This window comes from Patella vulgata, chromosome 5, assembly GCF_932274485.2.
Source record: "Patella vulgata chromosome 5, xgPatVulg1.2, whole genome shotgun sequence".
NCBI lineage: Eukaryota > Metazoa > Mollusca > Gastropoda > Patellidae > Patella > Patella vulgata.
Genome location: NC_065883.2, coordinates 11,229,541 through 11,253,097, shown reverse-complemented (window position 1 = coordinate 11,253,097; position 23,557 = coordinate 11,229,541). Strand labels below are relative to the sequence as shown.

The 23,557-nt window shown below is 34.6% G+C and overlaps 1 protein-coding gene across 1 annotated transcript in view; it reads left to right on the top strand.

The window, feature by feature from the left end:
• The window catches only part of LOC126821948 (ERO1-like protein beta), a 36,928-nt gene extending 14,185 nt beyond the window's left edge, over positions 1–22,743 (top strand). Inside the window, exons 4-15 of the mRNA XM_056100818.1 lie at positions 2,533–2,574; positions 2,868–2,941; positions 3,705–3,778; positions 4,275–4,395; positions 5,306–5,352; positions 11,919–12,011; positions 13,274–13,449; positions 14,085–14,161; positions 14,765–14,834; positions 15,657–15,743; positions 16,363–16,502; positions 16,983–22,743. Of these exons, the coding sequence (XP_055956793.1) occupies positions 2,533–2,574; positions 2,868–2,941; positions 3,705–3,778; positions 4,275–4,395; positions 5,306–5,352; positions 11,919–12,011; positions 13,274–13,449; positions 14,085–14,161; positions 14,765–14,834; positions 15,657–15,743; positions 16,363–16,502; positions 16,983–17,043 (1,062 nt within the window). The 3' untranslated portion in view covers positions 17,044–22,743. The remainder of the gene's footprint in view (positions 1–2,532; positions 2,575–2,867; positions 2,942–3,704; positions 3,779–4,274; positions 4,396–5,305; positions 5,353–11,918; positions 12,012–13,273; positions 13,450–14,084; positions 14,162–14,764; positions 14,835–15,656; positions 15,744–16,362; positions 16,503–16,982) is intronic.
• The last annotated feature ends 814 nt before the right edge of the window (positions 22,744–23,557 follow it).

Genomic DNA, 23,557 nt, shown 5'->3' with positions numbered 1-23,557 from the left:
ACCTAGTTTGTGTCGAGTGGACGTTAAACCCCATTTCTCTCTCTCTCACTTCTTAAACCTGAACAAGAGATGTATTGATTGAGGATTGAGATATTATTTCTGTCTGTATATATATATATATATATGTATATTGATATCTGTTTGTTATTGTAACCAGGAGACATACATTGATTTTCTAAAGATTATAAAACTTGGTATTATCCTTTCACTATTTAACTATCCAGCTGTATATATACTCTGGTAGAGTGGTAGATATACAATCAGTACACTATATTAATTTTGGAATTTTGAATATTATTTACCATATCTTGATGTCCAATTGGACGGCTCTAGGAACAATTCGTCGCCGAACAATTTGTCGCCGAACAATTCGTCCCTGAGGACAATTTGTCCCCGGGCTATTCGTCCCCGGATAATTAGTCTCCATGGGCAATTTTTCCCCAGACTATTCGTCACCTAGGCTAGGACAGTTTGTCCCTGAACAACAATACTGGTAGTTCCATTATCAAAAACTGAATTAATTTTTACTTTGTATCCTAAATCTCAGTTTTGATGCTAGTTTTACTTCATTTTACATTTGATTTAAACAATATTTTTATTCAAATAAGTTGGATATTGTATACATACACTGTCAAAAGGTATAAGGATTCAAAAACAAGCCAAAGGCTTATATTAATTCGTCTCCTTATTTAATAAATATACTACAAATACAATTGTAATATGTACACTTCACATATAAAAAACATTTAATTATATGGTATTTTCTATTTACTATTAATCGTGCATGCAAGCAATTTAATGATTTGTGTCACTTACAGTACCTTACCATTTCATAATACGCTTGCTCGTATGATGTTTTGAGGACGTCAGATGTATATTAACCGAGAAAGTAATTAATTCGGCTAATATTTTACGATGGTTATTGGAATCTCTTGGATAAATGTATAAATTTATGGACTGTATTAAAAATTTTACATTTAGTATTTAACTTAATGGTTCCTGAAGTTTTTTCTGGCTAAGTGATATGTATGTAGTAATCAGCTATGATCAGTGACACCTTTTGTGAGTTAGAGAATCCATTTATCCCTTCACTATGGGTGTTGTCCATTGTCAATACTGCACTTGACTAAAATCAATATGCATTATTGTGTATGATAAAATGTAGACCAGACATCAGTTAGAATTAGCTGTTGATCATAATTAGGGGACGAATAGCGGATGAATAGACCTAGGGGACGAATTGTCCCTGGACAAATTGTCCTAAGGGACAAATTATCTGGGGACGAATTGTCCGGGAACGAGTTGTCAGGGGACAAGTTGTTCGGGGATGAATTGTCCCGTACCCCGATTGGACATATTCCTGGTCAGACAATTTCAGACGTTTGGAAAATAGCGTCGGACATGTCCAGAATATACGGGCGAAATCCCATCACATATACATGTATATACGTATATTGTACTGGTAGATTCTATCAGGGTGTGCATATAGAACAGTGATTCCCTAGGGATCTATGGACAAATTTGGGAGGTCTGTAAACTCAAAGGGGTCCACTGGTTGAAAATTGGGTTTAAGAAATAAAGATAGTCAAGGAAAAATCTGTATGAAAATGTTTGAATTCGGTAATGAATTTCCGTAGCTGATATAAAAGTCACAATAAAATACGAACGATGATCATCTTGGTTGTGTTGGACCAGGATGGAGATTAAAATATCCCATGTTAGGGTTTATCACAGATTTAATTCGTAATGCTGTTAATGGGACTAACATATGTTTCAATTTTATTTCAATAATTCGCTTGTGCACAGAGGTCTGTAGCAATTGGAGGAAACCGGAAGACGCAGAGAAAACCCACGAGGTTGGACAAGCGACCATATTGCTTGTCATGTACAACCGACGAATCGAAACCACGCCAGTTGATTTATTGCCAGACCGTATACATGCGTCCATTCAACCTCCATGTGTAAATGAACCATTCAGAGTTGGAACATGATGTACATTGGCAGAAACATGGTTGTCCTGGCAAATATACGTCTGTCTTCATTAGCCTGATTGGTGCACAGGTTGCGCAAAGTAGGATGCCAATCAGTTTGATATAAGGGAAGGCTGGTAGTCCGAGTGTGATGCTAATACTGTTGTACATAACAATGTTAATCATTTTGATATAAAAATAAACACACTTATATGGATATCCTGCTTCTGAATTTTATTAACATGCTACGTTTCAATACACATACAGGTATCGTTATCAAGCCAATTATTTGCTCGATAACGATACCTTTATTGAAGTGTAGCATATTAATGAAATTCAGAAGTAGTATATCCATAAAAGTGTGTTTATTTTTAGTGAAATCTATTTCTATATGTCTTATAAGGGAATGTTGATAGGCTGAGAGCGATTCTTATACTGTTGTACATAACAATGTTTAGGATCAGCGACTTCGTTTCGTGATATATTAGGGTGTTAAAAAAATAACAAAATAAAGATATATCATAAGTTTGTAGCATGTTGACCTGGTTGTTGTTTATTACAGGAAGAAGTACCGATAGCTTTAAAGAAAGGTCATGATAATAAGGTGAGATACTGTTTTATTAGAGTTTTCTAATTTGTTATTTCACTTATTTCAAACATTTATGTATTGTAACCAATTTCAGTAATTGATATCAGGACAGTCACATTTAAAGAAAGTGTCTGTCATCATTTAACCCTTTGATTGAAGCAGGATTTAATCAAATAAGATTGATGTTAAATACACACATTGTCAAAAAGTAAGGATTCAAAAACAAGCCAAAGGTGAATTCGTCTCATTAATATAGCTTTGCCATGTACATTAATGTCATTAAATTGTCTGATTTTTATAATTTATAGTATTCTAAAGAAGCTCAAAATAAAGATAGTTGTGAAGAAGAAAGAGAACTAGGTGCTTTAAATACATCTCTTAGGTAAAGTGTTTAACATGTATTTGAATTTATCATACAGGACTTGAAATCACTACTTTACACCTATAATATACATAGAATCTCTAATATACTTTACACCTCTAATACACATAGAGTCTCTAATATACTTTACACTTCTAATATACTTTACACTTCTAATATACTTTACACTTCTAATATACTTTACACTTCTAATACACATAGACTCTCTAATATACTTTACACCTCTAATACACATAGACTCTCTAATATACTTTACACCTCTAATATACACAGACTCTCTAATATACTTTACACTTCTAATATACTTTACACTTCTAATACACATAGACACTCTAATATACTTTACACCTCTAATATACATAAACTCTAATAGACTTTACACCTCTAATACACATAAACTCTCTAATATACTTTACATTTCTAATACACATAGACTCTCTAATATACTTTACACTACTTCTAATACACATGGACTCTAATATACTTTACACCTCTAATATACATACTCTAATATACTTTAAACCTCTAATACACATGAACTCTAATATACTTTACATCTCTAATACACATAGATGCTCTAATATACATTATGCCTCTAATACACAGACTCTCTAATATACTTTACGCCTCTAATATACTTTACACCTCTATACCATAACACACAATATACATAGACCCTGTAATACACTCATAGACTTTATACAGTGTATCTCTACACTTATCATCTTTTGATTAATTAACTAATTATGTCTGTTGTTTTTAGTGATGAGAGTAAACAAGCGTTTAAAGACTGGAATAAATATGATGAATCTCAGGAATTATTCTGTGATGTTGATGGTAAGATTAGTCTTCAGTATAATTCTATAATAGTATGTATATCACCACATTGACAGATTGAATCTGATTCTAATTAATCACTTAAAATCATTGAGTTTTCTCTGGGTCCTCTGATTTCTTCCCACAGCTATGTTAGTCCCGAAATGTCCTAGTTTCTGTCGATTGGACGTTAAACTCTCTCTCTCTCTCTCCCTCTCCCTCTCTCTCTCTCTCTTTCTCTCTCTCTCTCTCTTATTATTATCAAAGTAGTGAATATGGAAATAGGTCAGGCCCATTTTCCATGCGCATGCTTTCTCAAGCAAAGTAGTCGGTCTAATGCAAATGTAATGAGACTGTTTCCATGTAACCAGGGAAAATGTGCATGGAAAATGTGTACATGGAAAACAGGCCTTTATTCTCTGATTAAGTGACATTAGTATCAAGGGTAGTGAATATGAAAACAATCCTTAAGTTTTATTTTAGATACATAGCTTATCACATTGTTTTATATTTCTAGATGAATCATCAGCTGGTATGGAATATGTTGATCTTTTATTAAACCCTGAAAGATATACTGGTTATAAAGGAGACTCACCTCACAGAATCTGGAGAAGTATTTATGAAGAAAACTGTTTCACGTGAGATATTATTATCATAAGTAGGGAAGTCGTATTTGGATATGAAATAAAATGGGGTTGGTTTAACATCCTATTTTCTGCACCAAACATTGAGTATGCTATGAGGAAAGGGGGGTTGGATGGATGAATGGTTAGTGTGTGCGTGTTGTATCATAAGGTCTGTCATTGAATCAACTGGCGTGGTTTCAATTCCCCGGTTGTACATGACAAGGAGTAGGGGCGCCTGTCCAACCTTGTGGGTTTTCTCCGGGTCCTCCGGTTTCCTCCCACTGCTAAAGACCCCTACTCGCAAGTGAATTATTGAAATAAAATTAAACCATATGTTATAGTCCCGAAGTGACCTAGTTTGTAGTTTGTGTCGAGTGGGTGTTAAACCCCATCTCTCTCTCTCTCTCTCTCTCTCTCTTTCTCTCTCTGAGGGAAATTTTGGCCCGAACAGCAGTGTTTCCCCCTAATCTTCAGCTACCAAGTGTTCTGGGGGATTACTTTCAAATTTATGAAAAAAATAAAATAAAATGAAATGGGGTGTAACGTCCTACTGTTCTGCACCAACTGGGCTAATGAAGACGGGCATATATGCCTAACAGTGTGCTATGAGGAAAATTTTGCCCGGGCAGCAGCACTTTGGCCTACTCTTATATCGAATTCCAACTGCCAAGATTTCTTTTATGTGCAAGCCAATGTGTACACTGGACCTTGGTTTTTCATCCCATCCATACAACTAGCTATCTGTCCTTGTCAGGCCATCCGTCTGGCACCACTGGCAAGGGGGAACGATGCCGGAAAATCGTGAGGTATAATGTCGTGGTCTAATATTTCATAATCAAAACTGTCCTGAATTTAAAGGAATTCGGTTTTTGGAATTCATTTGTGTAACCAAAAGAATAATTGTTTATTGTTTTTTTTACAGGCCGCAACCTGATATAGGATATGGTCCATCTAAAAAAAATAGTCCATGTAAGTAGAATAGTTTATTTATTTGTTTTTTATCAAGATTAAATTCTAGAATCCAAAACAAAACAAGCAATGTAAATATGTACCATTGAATCAAGGAAATGAATCCATTGGCTCACACTGTAAGTGAGAATGTGCTGTATAGTCCCTTGGCTGGAGTGATAAAGGCTTTACACAAAACGAAAACAAACTCACAAGGGAAGTAACTCACATTGTATTCATGATCAGCTGCTTCATGAAATTAATGTATCTGGGTGGACTTACGTATATTTATAGGTATAACAATTAATGCTATTCACTGTATGGTCAGTTTATGTTCAACGATGCTGCTAATTTTCAGGAAACAGGCCTAGTACGTTATTTTGGGGTGGCCGGACGTGTTAATTTGTGCGCGATAGCTCACACGGTCTGTCATTGACTCAAATGGCATGGTTTCGATTCCCGGCTTATACGTGACAAGGAGTAGTGTCCCCTGTCCAACCTCGTTTTTTTTTTGTCGGGTCTTCCAGTTTCCTCCCACTTTTAAAGACCCCTACGCGCAAGCGAATTATTGAAATAAACCACTTATTAGTCCTGAAATGACCTAGTTTGTGTCGAGAGGATGTTAAACCCCATTTCCCTCCCTCTTTCTGGTAAGTTATTTCGTTTTCTCAGAGCAAAAATAAGAATCAGAATAAATATAGAATTAAAATATAGAATTGTGTTAAAATGACAATTTGTTCCTGGGTATATTTTATCACTGCATATGTCTTTTTAACATACTTTGACGGTTACAAGTTTTATTGGTTTAGATTTTGTTAAATGCACATTATTCTACTTTATCTGCATGCTTGCACGAGTTACCATGGTTACCCTAAAATGAAGTTTAGTTTAGGAGAGGAATCTTGCATGTTTGTAATTTAGTCCAGCATGGTTAAGAGTATTAATACACAGTCAATTAGTGTTTCTAGCATGGAAATAGAATCGTGTGTGAGTAGGAAAATATTTAAGTCGTTGATTTTCGGAAGTAGGATAGAGTAACTCATTAAATCTATGCATGACCTATTTGGCAAAAACATCTGATACATTTCTACCAGTAATATTACGGGTATCTATGTTATTTATTCGGAAGGGGGGAGGTGGTTGTCGCATGGGTGTTAGGTTATTCATCTTGCTGACTACATGAAATAACATGATATTCTTTTAGATCCTTTCCACTCAGCCTGAGAAAGTTCCTCATTTAATCTAATCAGCAACCAAACTGTTGTGATGTGTGTGGTGGGAGGGTTGGGTGGCTGAATGGTTTAATGCGTGCCCGTCAGATCAGAAGGTCTGTCATTGAGTTAAGTTGTGTGGTTTTGATTCCCTGTTTGCACGTGACTAGGCGTAGGATGGCCTGCCCAAGAAAGTTCCTCAGTTAAGAAGCTAATCAGCAACCAAACTGTGTGGTGGGAGGGTTTGGTGGCTGTGTAGTTTAATATGTGCGCGTTCGATCATAAGGTCTGTCATTAAGTCAACTGGTGTGGTCTCAATTCCCTGCTTGCAAATGAGAAAGAGTAGGGTGGCCTGTCCAACCTCATGGGTTTTCTCTGGGACCTACGGTTTTCTCCCACAGCTGAAGACCCATACACACAAGCGAATTATTGAAATAAAATTGAACAATATGTTGGTCCCAAAATGTTGGTCCCAAAATGACCTAGTTTTTGTTGAGTGGGCGTTAATCCCCATTTCGCACTCTCTCTCACATGTGCAATGTCCAGTCATCAATAGGGCTGGGTGTCGAAAAATCACATTATCCCTGTACATGTATTTGAAAATTCACAGAGTTAATTGGGTACTGGTAGAATTGAAAGCGGACACAAATTTTTAAAATGATATCGCATAGCTTTTACATGTTTATTGTTAGAGGTCGGGGGTCATGGTGGCTAAGAGGGTAAGACGCTGGCTCGCTAGCCTGGAGGTCGGGTGTTCGATCCCTGCATTGGCTGAGAAAGTTCATTCAGATTTTTTTCAGCGTGGTCCCCCCTTGTCAGTGATGCAGGACGGAGGGCCTGACAAGGACAGCTGTCTGTCTAGTCATTCGGATGGGACAAAAAATCGAGGTCTCGTGTACACATTGGCTTGCACGTAAAAGATCCCTTGACTTGGAATTCAATATAAGAATAGGCCGTAGTGCCACTGTCCGGTCAAAATTTCCCTCTTAGCACACTGTATTGCGTATGCCCATCTTCATTAGCCCAGTTCGGAGCAGAACAGTAGGACGTTAAACCCCATTTCATTTCATATCAATTTTTAGTAGAGGTGTAAATTAAATGGATTATTTTATTCCAGCCGTTAATAATAATATAGAAGGTAAAATGTTTGTAATGTCTGTTTATATGTTTATTATGATGTCACCAAACAGGCCTAGAAATTACACAACCTTTCACCAAAACATGCACTAGGATTATATTATAAAAGCAATCCCTTCGAAAGAACTCAATTTAAAATCTCTGGTCAAATTATATTATAAACAATCCTTAGGAGGAACTCAATTTAAAGACTCTGGTCAAATTATATTATAAACAATCCTTTAAAAGGAACTCAGTTTAAAGTCTCTGGTCATCATTTAAAGGATTGTTAAAGATGCATTATGTAAGAGATAAATCTCCCTATTGCAGGTCTTTCTTTTGGCTTTTTGATTCCCCGTTTGTACGCAACAAGGAGTACAACCATCATGGGTTTTCTCTGGGTCCTCTGGGTTTCTCCCACTGCTATGCTAAAGACCACTATGCGCAAGCGAATTATTGAAATAAATTTGAACCATATGTTAGTCCCAAAATGATCTGGTTTGCATCGAGTGGACGTTAAACCTAATCAATCTGCTTATTGCAGGTCTTTGTTTTGGCTTTGGTCTTTCTTGTTATTTAGACATTTGTTCACATGATAATCCTGTAATCAACTCTCTAGATTATCGGATGGGTGAGATTTAAATGGATTTGAACACCTGCGAGATTTAAAAATTTAACAATAAAATGGACAATAAAGTTGTCAAGTAGCGTTGCTAGGATAATAAATGTTCTATGCTACATCTTCAAACAGTCATAACTTCGCCCAGAATAAAGTAATTTGAATGAAAATTTCAATATATACGTTTTTCTTTATCTATTTATCGAAATGTTACATAATGCATCTTTAATCTAATCCCTTAAGTATTTACCGGTACAAAGATATTTGACATCCACTCAAGGCGATATATAGGATATTGTTGTCAACCCAAGCGAACTCCACCTATGATTTTCACTGAAATATTTTGATGGGCCTCATTTTAATCTGATAGAATCCAAACCAGGAGATTATCTACCTTTGATATTTTGTTTTCTTAAAGGGGCATTAGGTAAGATTAAATAAAGAGCTGACACTTAAAATAGATAATAGATAATATTTAAAAAATTGATATAATTGAAATAATGAAAACAGAATATGCTGAAAATTTCAGTCAAATTACTTCACTCTGAACTGAAATATAAGCCATTCAATTTTAGGCTAGGCTTGATTCATTACTAACGTTGGTATTATAATAAACAAAGTCTCAATTATCATTTGTACGTTAAATTATCCATCACAATATGTAAACAAATCCATTAAAATCGCATTCTAGCGATGACTTCCTAGAGTTGATTATGGTCTGGATAAATTAATTAATGTCTGATTAATAATTTAGATAACATTTCAGATCCAAAGACAGACTTGCAATGGGCAGATTTAGCTCTTGCATAATGTATGTTTAATTAAATGTTAAAAAACAATTTGCTAACATTTTAGCATGGATTATGTCATCCCAAAATAAATATTGTCTAAAAAATTCAAAATGAAGATCAGTGACTTTAAAGATTAAATATTTATAGAAATAACTGTTAATTACGCAAAATTGGCATAATCTAATGTCTTGCCCCAAAACAGTGATGTTAGAAAATATATTTTTCAACGAGAATCATCAATGATTTAGATCTTTGATAGAATGAGATTTGGAGATGCTCGTGAATTTTTAGGCCTGGCAAACAATTTAAACAGCACACGGTTCTTTTAATGTTTACATCCGTAAGATGAATTTCTTCTTGTTCAACAGTATTTCTTCATTTATTACGTTCTAGATAAAATGTTGCTTTTTTAAAATGTGTATTTTTGAAACTGTTAGTTGTTAGAATTAAATAGAAATACCTACAATGTTATATTTGATTGGATATATAGTCTTGATTGCTCCAGTAGAAATTGTCTTTGCTTTGACTACAATGAATATTGGTCTTGAGTCTTGACAATCTGGCATGAATTCTCTATATTGGTGTTAATAGTCATACCTTTCCAACAGCAGGAGGGGCCCGGTTTCCTCCCACTGCTAAAGACCCCTACGCGCAAGCGAATTATTGAAATAAAATTTTAAAAAAACATATGTTAGTCCTGAAATGACCTAGTTTATGTTGCGTGGACGTTAAACCCCATGTCTCTCTCTCTCCAGGGGGGGGGGGGCATCTGGGATAAACTAAGGACTGACTGATGCAAAGATGTAAGAATACAACAACATATGGGTCACTTCCTCTCGTGAAGAGGCCATATAAAAAGAAGTTGTAGATTTATTATTTAGAACACATGCCAGGGTTGCTCACTAGTTGTACTCAAAGCAGTGACGATTTTGGCTAGAACAATCAAGACTACAAGAGAAACAGTTAGGGCAAGAATAGAACTCGGCATAGTGTTTATTATTAGACGGATTAGATATATCCAATGACTGTATTTAAAACCTGTGGATGAAAAGACTATAACCAATCTGATTAAAATACAGATCTAAATTTCAATTCATATTAATACTGTCGATGGTCTCCGATACATGGAGATCTTATCAGTTGTAGTGGGAGGTTGCGTCAGAGCCCATACAAGCAAATTTTGACCCCATGACATTAGTCATTCAATTAACCAATCAATGTCGGTGTTTTAAGTGGGTAATCGTAAATACAAATTTTGTTTTGAGATGTTTTCTATCGCTGTGAATGTCTACCCATGGTTCTGCACACTGTACTTTAAGAACTCGACTCAACAGACCATTTGATTGGCTAATCCCTCTCATCAACCAGAATGCAGGTTATTTAACAACTCTTCCAGATCCGAGTGTAGTTAAGACAAGTAAAACAAAAGGAAATAGGATCTGTGTTTTAATCAAATTGAAACTAAACCTCATCTCATCAACCATCTTCATATCGTCAAGTATAAAAAGAATATTTTTTCACTCATGGCTAGCATAGTTGTTGGTCTAAAAACTACATAATGACACACAGGTCTGGATTAATATTTTTGTAGGGCTACAGGTATTGATTGAGAGGATCTCCTGCAGCCCCTAAATCTCATGCCTTAATCCGGCCTAGCTGACACCTAATAATTATTCCTGGTCTTGTCAGACAAAAGCCTTGAGTTCACACAAACAACTATATTAAGTCATGTTTCAATGTTTCATAAATCTTTTTATACTTGAAATTGTGAAGATGTTTTGACCCAGATCCATCTCTTTCATCTGTGAAGCAGTTGCCAACTCCAATAATAGCCATAACTGTTTCATCTCTTTTGGTAATTTGTAACCTTGACGACCTTCGGATGTAGATTATGGTCGGAACTAATATCCAAACAGCAAATGGTCCAGACCATCGTCTTTTCAATATGGTGACACCCATAGTACGACCGTCTCGTATCCACTCAATTTTGAAACTTGTTTTTCGACAATGGTGATGAAGAAATGATTTTAAGGAATTTTATTAAATCACTGGGTCCATCTGGCAAATTTCCTATTTTTTATTCAAATTTACTCATGTGACTATCTTATCCGCCATCTTGAAATTAACATGCTCTTTTGTATGATTTGGATAGTCAAGACCATAGTCTGAACCAAATTCCATTGGATGTAAATGGTACGAAAATCCGTGCAACCGAAGGTCCCTCTACATTTTGGATTTTTCAGGGAGACAACTCTTATCCTTTGCACAAGCTTCAAGGAAAACTAAACTGCATCTTTTGTTCTTTCTTTGTAAAGTTCTGATCTTTCTTTTAGCTCTGTCTTACTCTATCCTTACTCTATGAGATATATTGGTATATAGGTGTTATTGTCAAGTTTTGTACATTCATACCTTACTTATAGAATTAAACACATGTTCTGCACAGGTGAGGCAGATCACCAGCCAAGGATAAAATTCAAAATAAGACTTTTACATGCATCTAGAGTGAATAAAACCATTGTTTCAGTCGGTTTTGCTTGTATAATTAAGTTATTTGTTCAAGAGAAAGTATCTGATAGAATGAGATTTTATAACACAGTTTACAGTGAAGCCAGAAAGAGAAAACTTTAAAATGAAGGAGAAATATGACAGTGAAGTGGAAGCCCTTGGAAGAACGCTTGGATATAGATTTAGTTTTCTTGCTCTTCATTAAATGAATAAACTTAGTGTTTTATATTTTTTATATTTTCTGTGTATGTATATTTCATGAATATTTTAAAGAGATGTATTCATATCGATTCTATTATGTAAGGCGTAAGGTCGTATATTTAATTGTATATTATTATATTTCAGCTTTATGTCTAGAGAAAAGAACATTTCATCGTTTAATATCAGGATTACATACCAGTATCAACATACATTTATGTTATGATTATCTCTTTCAAGGTAAATATATCCGTTATATAGCAGTGGATGTTTACAACTAGCCCCTGGATCCATGCACTTGATCTGATATGTCCGTTATATAGCTGTGGATGCTTACGACTAGCCCCTGGATCCCTTCACTTGATCTGATATGTCCGTTATATAGCAGTGGATGCTTATAACTAGCCCCTGGATCCATTCACTTGGTCTGATATGTGCGTTATATAGCTGTGGATGCTTACAACTAGCCCCTGGATCCATGCACTTGATCTGATATGTCCGTTATATAGCAGTAGATGCTTATAACTAGCCCCTGGATCCATTCACTTGATCTGATATGTCCGTTATATAGCAGTGGATGCTTATAACTAGCCCCTGGATCCATGCACTTGATCTGATATGTCCGTTATATAGCAGTGGATGCTTATAACTAGCCCCTGGATCCATTCACTTGATCTGATATGTCCGTTGGTTTATGGTCTCTGTATATTGTGTCCTATCCGTAGGTTTGTGAGGGGGTTGGATGGCTGAATGGTTAGCGTGTGCGGTGCATTGTATCATAAGGTCTGTCATTGAGTCAACTGGCGTAAGTAGCGTTGTATGTCCTAACTCGTGGGTTTTCTCTGGGTCCTCCGGTTTCCTCACACTGCTAAAGAGCCCTACTCGCAAGCGAATTATTGAAATAAAAAATTGAACCATATGTTGGTCCCGAAATGACCTAGAGTGTGTCGAATGTATGTTGAGTTGTTTAAAGTATGCGATTTAGATCATAAAGTCTTATCGTTGAGTAAAGTAGCGATTGGGTGGTCTAGTGGTTAAACATGTGGCGTGGTTTCGATTCCCCGCTTCAGCATGACAAGGAGTAGGGTTGCCTGTCCATCCTTATGGGTTACTTCCGGTTTCCTCCAACTGTTAAAGACCCCTCGCCTGTGTTCAAGCAAATTGTTGAAATGAAATTTAAATGGCCTAGTTTGTGTTGAGTGGTTATTAAACCCCCTCTCTCTCTATCTCTCTCTCTCTCTCTCTCTCACTCCAACAAGAACTGTGCAGTGTTTCTTTTGTCAATAAAACCTAACCTATTTTCACTTGATACTAATGTGGCTTGATCAGAAACAACTTATTGATACTCTACTTATAAATGTCAATTTTGGGCGTACTACTTATCACTGACAAAAACGACAAGAGTATTTTTTGTCAATAGCGCCCAAAGTATTACGAATCATACCGACACGGAAAGATATACATATTCTAAATAAAAAAACAAACTCTTGTGACTATTTCAGGAAATAATATTGGCTACGGTGATGTTGGAAAATGGGAACCGAATATAGAGGAGTTTAAAAAACGTTTTGATCCTAAAACCACATCTGGAGCAGGACCACAGCGTTTAAAAAATTTATTTTTTACCTACTTAGTAGAATTAAGAGCATTAGCCAAAGCAGCACCATACTTAGAACAAGTAAGACACATATTATTTTAAAAAAATATTAAAAATTTTATCTGTTTTTAGAGCCTACTACTATTTTGATTGCAGTAGCCTGGATTCCCATTTTAGTGTTGGGAGGATGGAGTGTCTGGCACGGAAAAGAAAGCGGAGGTCAAATATTCTCGGATATATCTGATTATTCACAACTTAAATGTAGTCTGACTGATTATTTGACATTTTATTAAGATAACAAAATCAAAAGATCAGTGGAAGATAATCTCCATATTAGAGATTCAACTTTCACAATATTGTAGTTTGCCAGAATTTAAAATGTCAGAGACAAGCCTGGAAATAAGATATCTGTCACAAACATTGACGCAAGCATAATCCCTCAGGTGTCTGTCACAAACATTGACACAAGCACAATCTCTTGGGTGTCTGTCACAAACATTGACACAAGCACAATCTCTCAGGTATCTGTCACAAACATTGACACAGACACAATCTCTCAGGTGTCTGTCAGTGATTTTAATGATATTATTAATACATGTCTGATACAAAGTTCAAATTGTCATCAGGTACTAGTTGATTATTGCCAGACATTTTGTCAGGTAGAACTAATATCATTGATTCCAGGCAGGAATTAAGTAATTGTTTAAATATTACAGGAAGATTTTTTTACGGGTGATACAGAAGAAGATCTAAGTTTAAAAGAGGGTATTAAAGATGTATTATCTATCATTAAGTAAGTAATATTGTAAATTTACGCCACACATTTATCAGAATTATTCTCTTATTTTCTTCTTTTATAATAGAGTTGCAGTTCTTATATTTTTCTTGAATAATTGACATTAAATAAACCTAAATGAAACAGCATTTGGATCCATGCTATTTTAATTCCCATATCTCATAAAATTTTGCACAGGTAGAGTCATGTGACAAGCAGATATGGCAAAAGAGTTACTCCCCTTCCAATTTTCATGGACTGTGAAATATTCAATAGAAATTGGTAGGGGATGCTCGAATATCAGCCCAAATTGACAAAATTGAAATCGAATGACAATGAATTAAGTCCTTTTACAGTTCTGAGGTGGTGTGAGTAGAATCGTGACGAAATGAAACACAACAAATATGGTTAGTTGAGATATTTTCTGATGCAGTTGATGCATGCGTTGTAGCACGAAATCCCCCTTTCACTTGATTGTCAATATTTTGGGGATTGAGAGTATCCAATTCCAGAATTTCAATCGATTATCCCCGTAATGTCTTACAAAGATTTTATACCAATGTTTCCAAGCACAGAAGTAGTATTATTATAAAACTTAAAACAAAGTTTTCTTTCTTTCAGATCTTTTCCAGATCAATTTGATGAAAGTAAATTATTTGCTGGAAACCCTGTTGAGGCCAAATTACTCAAGGTAACACTAAATTATGGTTCATTTTCTATTTCTATTAATAACTACCATTTCATCCAATAATTTCCTGCATAGACTCAATCTGATTAAAACACAGATCCTATTTCGTTTCGTTTTTTATAGTTCAAAAAGTTAGTTTTACTTGTCTTTACTACACTAGGATCTGGAAGACTTGTTATATAACCCACATTCTGGATGACATGAGGGATTAGCCAATGAAACGGTCTGTTACAGTGAGTTCTTGCCGTACGGTGCACAAAACTGTGGGCATCCCTCTTAGAAACATCAACGCTGATGTCATGGGCTCAAAAGCCTCTGGTATGACCGCTGACGTGACCTAGTATGGAGTCAATCAAAAGTATGAAAAAAATGAAATGAAATATAAATCTGTATTTCAATCAGATTGGCATAGGCTGAGAAGAATCTTTGTGATTTTTCAGCCCACTTTCCTGTAAGATACTTTTTGGAATAAAAAATATAATGTGTAGGCCTATCAATGTTCTCGGGAGTGTGTCTTAAAAAACATTTCTCCAACAGACCTGTAAATAATGATTGTAGCTTAGATATTGAAGTTTGTGTTGGATAGGTGTTATTGTAAATCATTAAAAACAGATCTGTTCCAGTCTATATGAGAGACACCAGATAGGTAGGGCCTTACAATGTCTGTAACCGGTGCCTTATTTCAAGGCTTCTACTTTTATCTATCTCTTGTCATTCTCTCCAAATCTTATGTATTTCTTTATTAATGTGTAGTTTATGTGTAGTTTTGAAATACAAAACGCAAGAAAAAAGGCCTAAACGTTGATTATTCTGATTATATTTCAGGAGGAATTCCGTAATCATTTCCGTAATGTATCGAGAATTATGGATTGTGTTGGCTGTGATAAATGTAAACTCTGGGGTAAACTTCAGGTAAAACATTATCATTTATTTCTTCTTTTTATTTGTCCTGTCTAACCTCGTGGGTTTTCTCTGGGTCCTTCAGTTTCCTCCCACTGCTAAAGACCCCTACGTGCAAGCGAATTATTGAAATAAAATCAAACCATATGTTAGTCCCGAAATGACCTAGTTTGTGTGAGTGGACGTTAAACCTCATTTCTCTCTCTCTCTCTCTCTCTCACACATTTCTCTCTCTCTCTCTCTCCCTGACAGGTTTCTCCTTGTCGGTGGTGCAGGACCGAGAACCTGGCCCCGAGTTCACAAAGCATTCTCAGATTTGAGTTAAGAATTTACTCAAAATTGTCTGCTTTATTTTACCGGTAACTAAAATATAGCCCTTTATAAAACTTTTGTTGTTTTAATGTATCAAATACATCAATAAGAAACTATGTGCAAAGTTTTGTGTTTCTGGATCAAAGATATTTCTCATAAACATTGATTGAAATTGATTAAATTCTTAACTTAAGTTTGAGGATGCTTTGAGAACTCGGGATATGGCAAGGAAGAGTAAGAAATTAAACCCCATTTCATTGTTTTTTCAATGGATCTTTTAAAAAAAAAACATAAATTTTATTCATCCATTATTTTACAGACGCAAGGTATGGGTACAGCTTTAAAAATTTTATTTTCTGGTGACGATGTTGGACCAGATTCTACAGTCAATGCTCATCATAAAAAACAATTCCAGCTGACCAGATCTGAAATATTTACACTATTTAATGCCTTCGGACGGTAAGTTTTTTTGTAGATTAGATTTTATGGCCAGAGGTCTTATTCACAAAATTTTTTAAGGATTCAGAATTTTCATTGGCTGAGAGTTAAAATTCTAATTAATTTTTAGCCAATGAGAATGCTGTTGTCTTAAAGTATTTTACCAGCCCTGTCATTTATGCATTACTGTACGTGACAAGGAGTAGAGTTGCCTGTCCAACCTCATGGGTTTTCTCTGGGTCCTCTGCTTTCCTCCCACTGCTAAAGACCCCTACGCACAAGCGAATTATTGAAATAAAATTTAACCATATGTTAGTTCCGAAATGACATAGTCTGTGTCGGGTGGATGTTAAACCCCATTTCTCTCTCTCTCTCTCTCTCTCATGTAATGTTTATGTAGTATGCGATCAAACTTTTCACTTAAGTCAACCATGGATAATTAAAGTTTCTGTTTTTATTACAATAAATGAATTAATGAATTTTGTGTATTTCTACTTTCAGTTTGTCTAAATCTGTACATTCCTTGGAGAAGTTTAAATCTTTATTAAATGATCCAATGTAATCAGTGAGTGTGTGATATATATATATATATATTATACCATGGCAATCATTTCATGTAGTCTCGATAACCCAGTCTTTCCTGCTGATGGCATTCATGGAGCACTAGAAATACTTGTCAACTTGGCAGAATTTCAGAGCCAAAGTCTTTTTCAATCTAGTTTAAAAATTACTCTTAATGCATAAAATGCAATATCTGTGAAGTAATTTGGGTAAATGGATCGAAGTAATCTTTCAATTGCAAATTATTTATTGTATTTTATACAAGTTGGAAATTTTATCTAAGTGTATGGCAACTGCAGATATTTTGTTTGGTGAATGAGAGGCACTAAGGTGTGACTTGATATTCAAAGATATCTCAAAAGTCAATTCTTATTTTTAGACCATTGTGCTGGTAATTATAGACTGGTTAATCAAGAATATTATTTAATACATATTGTTAGCGTATACAAACTTGTTACTAGCGTAATTGTTAATTTAAAGTGACAGTCTCCTGATTACTACAACTACTTAATAAAACAATGAATGGCTCTTTAAAAATGTTTATTAATAAAACAATGAATGGCTCTTTAAAAAATTTTATTGATAAAAGCTATTTAAAAATGATTATTAATAAAGTAATTGTGGTGCTGTAATTGTTACTGTTGGTAAATACCGTTCTCGGGTGTTGTATTAAAGGTACTTTATTCAAGAAAGAGCTAAATCTGCCTATTGTAGGTTTTTATTTTGGCTTCAAATGTTGTTCACCTGACAAGCCTATTGTCAACTCTCTAGAACATTGGATGGTGCAGATGTAAACATATAGAAATACGATAGCTATTTAATGATTTAATTTAAAAATGGAGCAATAATGTTGCTACGATAATAAACAATCTATGTTAAAACTTTGCTCAGAATAAAGTAATTTGAATGAAATTTTGAATTATCCATTTTGGAACTATTATGGCAACAAACGACCAGCCCTTTATCTAAATCTTACATAATGCATTTTGAACGTTTCTGTATTGAACTAGTTCAAAAGAAATTATGAAAGTGTGTTTGATTGGTCAATATCCAAAATTAGATTTCTTTATTTTATATATTCAGCATGTTGATATTTTTCATCTAAAAGTTCAGCTTCATGCATTATATTCAGAAAGTGGAGAAATATAATTATTAGAAGTAAAATTAAAATAAAAAATGAATTCCGATTTGATAAAATTAAAATAAAAAATGAATTCCGATTTGATCAGATTCACTTCAGCCGAACACAATTTAAGTGTCAATATAGTATATAATAAATATGGTATTTGTAACAAGTCATTAAACTGTTGAAAGATGGCAATTATTTATGGTCAGTTTTTTTTATGGAGGGACTGTCACTTTAAAATCATGTTTTATCATTATTTATGTTAAGAATAGACTTTATCATAAATGGTATTGTTATTGTGTTGCTGTTCTTAATTCAATTCTGATCAATGTATTGTATAATTATCATTTAATTATTGAACATTATCATTAACTTGATATAACCATGGTTTATAGCTATCAGTGCTAAGTATTCTAAGGCCACTCTCCAACCTCGTGGGTTTTCTCCGGGTCCTCCAGTTTCCTCTCACTGCTAAAGACCCCTATGTGCAAGCGAATTATTGAAATAAAATTAAACCATATATTAGTCCTGAAATGACCTAGTTTGTGTTGAGTGGACGTTAAACCCCATTTCTCTCTCTCTAAGGCCACTCGGATTTGATAGAATGGTGGTTCATTTGACATTAATATTAATGTCATTGCTAGTCTGCCTGGATTTGATAGAATGGTGGTTCATTTGACATTAATATTAATGTCATAGCTAGTCTGCCTGGATGTGATAGAACAGTGGTTCATTTGACATTAATATTAATGTCATAGCTAGTCTGCCTGGGTGTGATAGAATTGGGATCATTTGACATTAATATTAATGCCATAGCTAGTCTGCCTGGGTGTGATATAATTGGGATTATTTGACATTAGTGATAATATCCTAGATGTGATTCTCTTAGTCTGGTCAACCCCAAATTTAGTTTTCAGGTGAGTTTTGTAACCATTATCAACAAGCCTGGAATTTATACCAGACACTGTTTGTGACAGGTAGCGTATTTCAGGTTTGAATTATCGAATACGGAGATGGGACACACACAGTCTTCAGAGGTCCTTCATAGTGGTGTGCCATCGCTGAAAAAATGTTCAATTTTCGAAGTGAGATATAGTGAAGTTGTTGTCAATGAGCACCTCAGCCCACTCACTTATACAACTGTATTTTAAAAGAATGTCTCAAATCTGTGTTCTGAAATTCAATATAAAGATAGCTCCACTATTATTAAGACCCTTTGACTGGTCTTGTTAGTGAGGTTTCACTGTATTAACAGCGAATGGTTGTTATAGACAATGGTTATACCAAGTTATTGTATCATAGAATCATCTTGTATCATATAATCATCAATCATTGCATTCAATCAAACAATAATGTTACTAGGCCAAATCAGTTCATTAAGACTCCAAAGAACTAGAAATTAATTAGTTTGGTATCTTTGGCCTTTCGTAGTTTCCACTAGTAATAGTACGAGTAGATATGAAATCATTTGAGAAATTCTAAAATCCTAGTATTCCAAACCCCTTCGTTTGGCCTTCATAGTTTCCGCAGACATGATATCATTTCTAAAATTCTGAATAGAAATCTCAGTATTCCAACATTCTTTGCACTCTGAAATTACATTGGATTGGCTTTGGTAGTTGCCACTAATTGTTTGTAGTGCAATACCCCTGCACTTACCATATTCGAGACATGAAATTAATTCTGAAATAGAAATCCCAATATTTCAAACACCCTTTGTCACACAGCTTTATCAATATGATACCGGTACATAAGAACATGTATTTTAAATTATATCATTAATAAATCTGCCTCAGACTTCAAGAATTTCCAAAAATATTGCAGGGTCGTTAATTCAGTTGATATGGCGATATTGGCTCTATGGATTATATTTGATCTTTTTGGGGGACCAGGAACAGGGCTCCAAGCACTACTCATCTTGTTGTTCTTCTTGGGGACAACGCTCTTGGAAAAAAGCCTAAGGCTCCGACAGATTCAAGTATGATTGACATGAAACTTAGCATCCTTATTCCTCGGACAATTGTGCTTCAACGGATTGAAGTTGGTTATTGATTTGACTTCACAATTCCAAGATGGTTGCGATATGATACTTGAAATTCTTGTTCCATGGACAATTGAGCATCAATTGATTGATTTTGATTGTTGATATGACATAACAATTCCAAGATGGCTGCGATATGATACTTGTCATCCTTGTTGTTGGACAATTGTGCATCAATTGATTGACTTCAATTTTTGATAAAACGTCAAAATTCCAAGATGGCCACGATGTTCAGTTCCTGGTCCATAAAGTACTATTGTACTTGTTTTATATTCAGATAATCATAATTTAAATTGACGTATATCATATATTTATGTAATGGAGTTTAATAATAAATGGAGAACTTAAGCTTTAATAGTATTCTAGCTGTAATTGATCCTTGTTACTCTTAGTTACCTGTGAGTGATTTCCAATGGTGAACACAATTGCTAGTCCTAATTAAGGCCACTGCTCATCAGTTGTATTTTTCGGGCAATATCTAATATTTCAGGGCTTAAATCATGTTAAAATTTATTTAAATTGATAATCTCTGCACATAGATTCAATCAGATTAAAAAGAGGCCCATCAGAGATTTTATCCAACTGGCACTGGCTTCTTTATGTCTTATGCAGAAGATGCCGAATATTGTGAATTTTTCCTATCTTTGTTAATACTGAAAGGATTTAAACCATTTTTAGACTTGCATACCTTTCAGAGATTCAACTCTTGCAGGGGATTTCATAACCCCTCTAATGACGGTCAGTGGCATTAATTCCATGTGAGTGATTGGCAATGGTGCACTTAAACCTTTGTTGAATTGAACACATTGCTAGTCCTAATTGAGAAATTGCCAATTTTATTTTGATACCCGGTATTGTAAAAATATCACAATAAATATGTCCATGTATAATAATAATAATAATTTGATCTCCTGTATGTTGTTAAAGTTGTGTTTTATTTTAGTGAATCCTATTTTTGAACTGTGAGTATTCTTTAAAATCAGGATTTTTTTTCCAATAAACATGATAGACGACACAATGCGTAAGATTTTAGAAAAAAAAAACAAGAACTTTTCTTAGAAACTGCCACAATAGATCGTATACTCTTCTATGCTGCCAATAGCAAAATTATTTAATTCTATGTCATTAAAATACAGATGTGTCATTCTTTGATATTGACCTGCCCACCTGAGAGTCTAGAACATTGTGTCGATCCTGATATCAAAATATGGAGTGAGTAGAAACTACCAGTATAATGATAGGTGGAAATGTTTTCTTATTCAGTAGGGAACGTGCTTTATCGTCAGAAATTATCTCTGCAATTAAATTGTTTAGTTGATGAATAAAATTTTGTTTCCAAAACTTTTAATGGGGTATCTTTGTAGATAAAGCAGAAGTTTAGGCCATATTGAAAAAAATATTTTGGTTCTCAGATTGTCTTAGAATCAGAATATTTTTTCTTTGTGTGGCCTTATTTCTGAAGTATCAATATCATGTTTTCAAATAGAGATAAACTATTTTCAATATTGATGATTTTAATTTTGAAGACTTTAGTTATTGTACATCCTACGTTACATATTTGTATATTTTAGTAAAATAATATTTTTTGTTATTGAATATTACAGAATGAATTAGATATAGGTGTTTTATTAATTATAAAATTTTGTACCTTTTGTAGATCTGACTCAATTCTGACTCTATTCTATCTTCACAAATATATTAATAAACATCTTTCATATAATGCAGTGGTTCTCAACCTTTTTTGCCAATGGCACACCTTGTAACGCATGAAAAAATAGCGGCACACGTGGCTAGATATGTATGAAAACTAGTGTAATTTTGCAAAATAAAAACATCATAAGTCAGACGGCATACAACCGTAGACATAGACTAGTCATAGACACAGAATGACTCAAACTAAATACAGAAAAACACAGCTATGAACTTATCAGTAGACACCAGTGAATACTCAATTGGGATCACATGGGTTTTCACATTTTCTTAGTGTGCCGTTCAAAATTCTGCGGCACACTGGTTGAGAATCACTGATATAATGCATAATTTTCATAAACAACATGCAAATAAATTTTAATTTTAGTTAAAGTGTTGCACATCAAACAGTTAATACTTATTGAAACTTCATCATAACTATGTTATTTATTTTGATGTATCCTTAAAACCCATGGGACTATTGTCAGAAAAATCGATATGATCTTAAAACTTTATAAAAAAAGTATATAAGATACAATTATCCACGCTGTCGTTTCCATTTTTGCTTCAAACAAACTTAGGATGATGGTAATTTGGACTTTTCTGAGAATACGCCCTGGGTTGATAAAAATATTCCTGACAAATTTTAACCTGACATAAGTTTATGTGTCTGTTTTGTTATTTTGTGTTTCCATAGAAACAAATCTGACTTTGTTTTTGGTATACAATTTTTATTCTGGGTATACAATTTTTATTCCGGATCATATCTCATAAACTGTTCAAGATATATTTATGGAACTTTGTACACACATCAACCATTAAGTTAAAATAAATTCTAGTTTTTCTGCACTCGTCACCTTATATATTACATTTCAGCACTCAAGTGCCGTTATTATATATCAATATTTTATCATGTTATATACAGCAAGTATATATTATGATATACAGCACGATTTTACAACCATATTCTACATGCCTCATGTATAGCACATGATTGAGTGAACATCGTCAGATCAGTCAAGGATTGTTTCGTGAACCCATCATTATTAGCCCAGTTGGTGCAGAAAAGTAGGACATCAAACTTCATTTCATTCATTCATCTAATGCCAAAAAAAATGAAATGAAATGGATTTTAACTTCCTATTTTTCTACACCTATTGAGCTGGGGGGGGGGGGGATGGCTGAATGGTTAGCGTGTGCATGCTGTATCATAAAGTCTGTCATTGAGTCAACTGGCGTGGTTTCGAATCCCCGGTTTGTACGTGACAAGGAGTAGGCTCGACTGTCCAACCTCTTGGGTTTTCTCCGGGTCCTCCGGTTTCCTCCCACTGCTAAAGACCCCTACGCGCAAGCAAATGATTGAAATAAAATTAAACCATATGTTAGTCCCGAAATGACCTAGTTTGTGTAGAGTGGACGTTAAACTCCATTTCTCTCTCTCTCTCTCCTATTGGTAATGCAAAAGAAAACCTGAATGCCAAACAATATAAATAAAGTATGTTTCCATACAAATTTTGACTGGCGTGGCTTCGAATCCCCAGTTGTACGTGACAAGGAGTAGGGTTGCCTGTCCAACCTCGTGGGTTTTCTCCGGGTCCTCCGGTTTCCTCCCGCTGCTAAAGACCCCTATGCGCAAGGGAATTATTAAAATAAAATTAA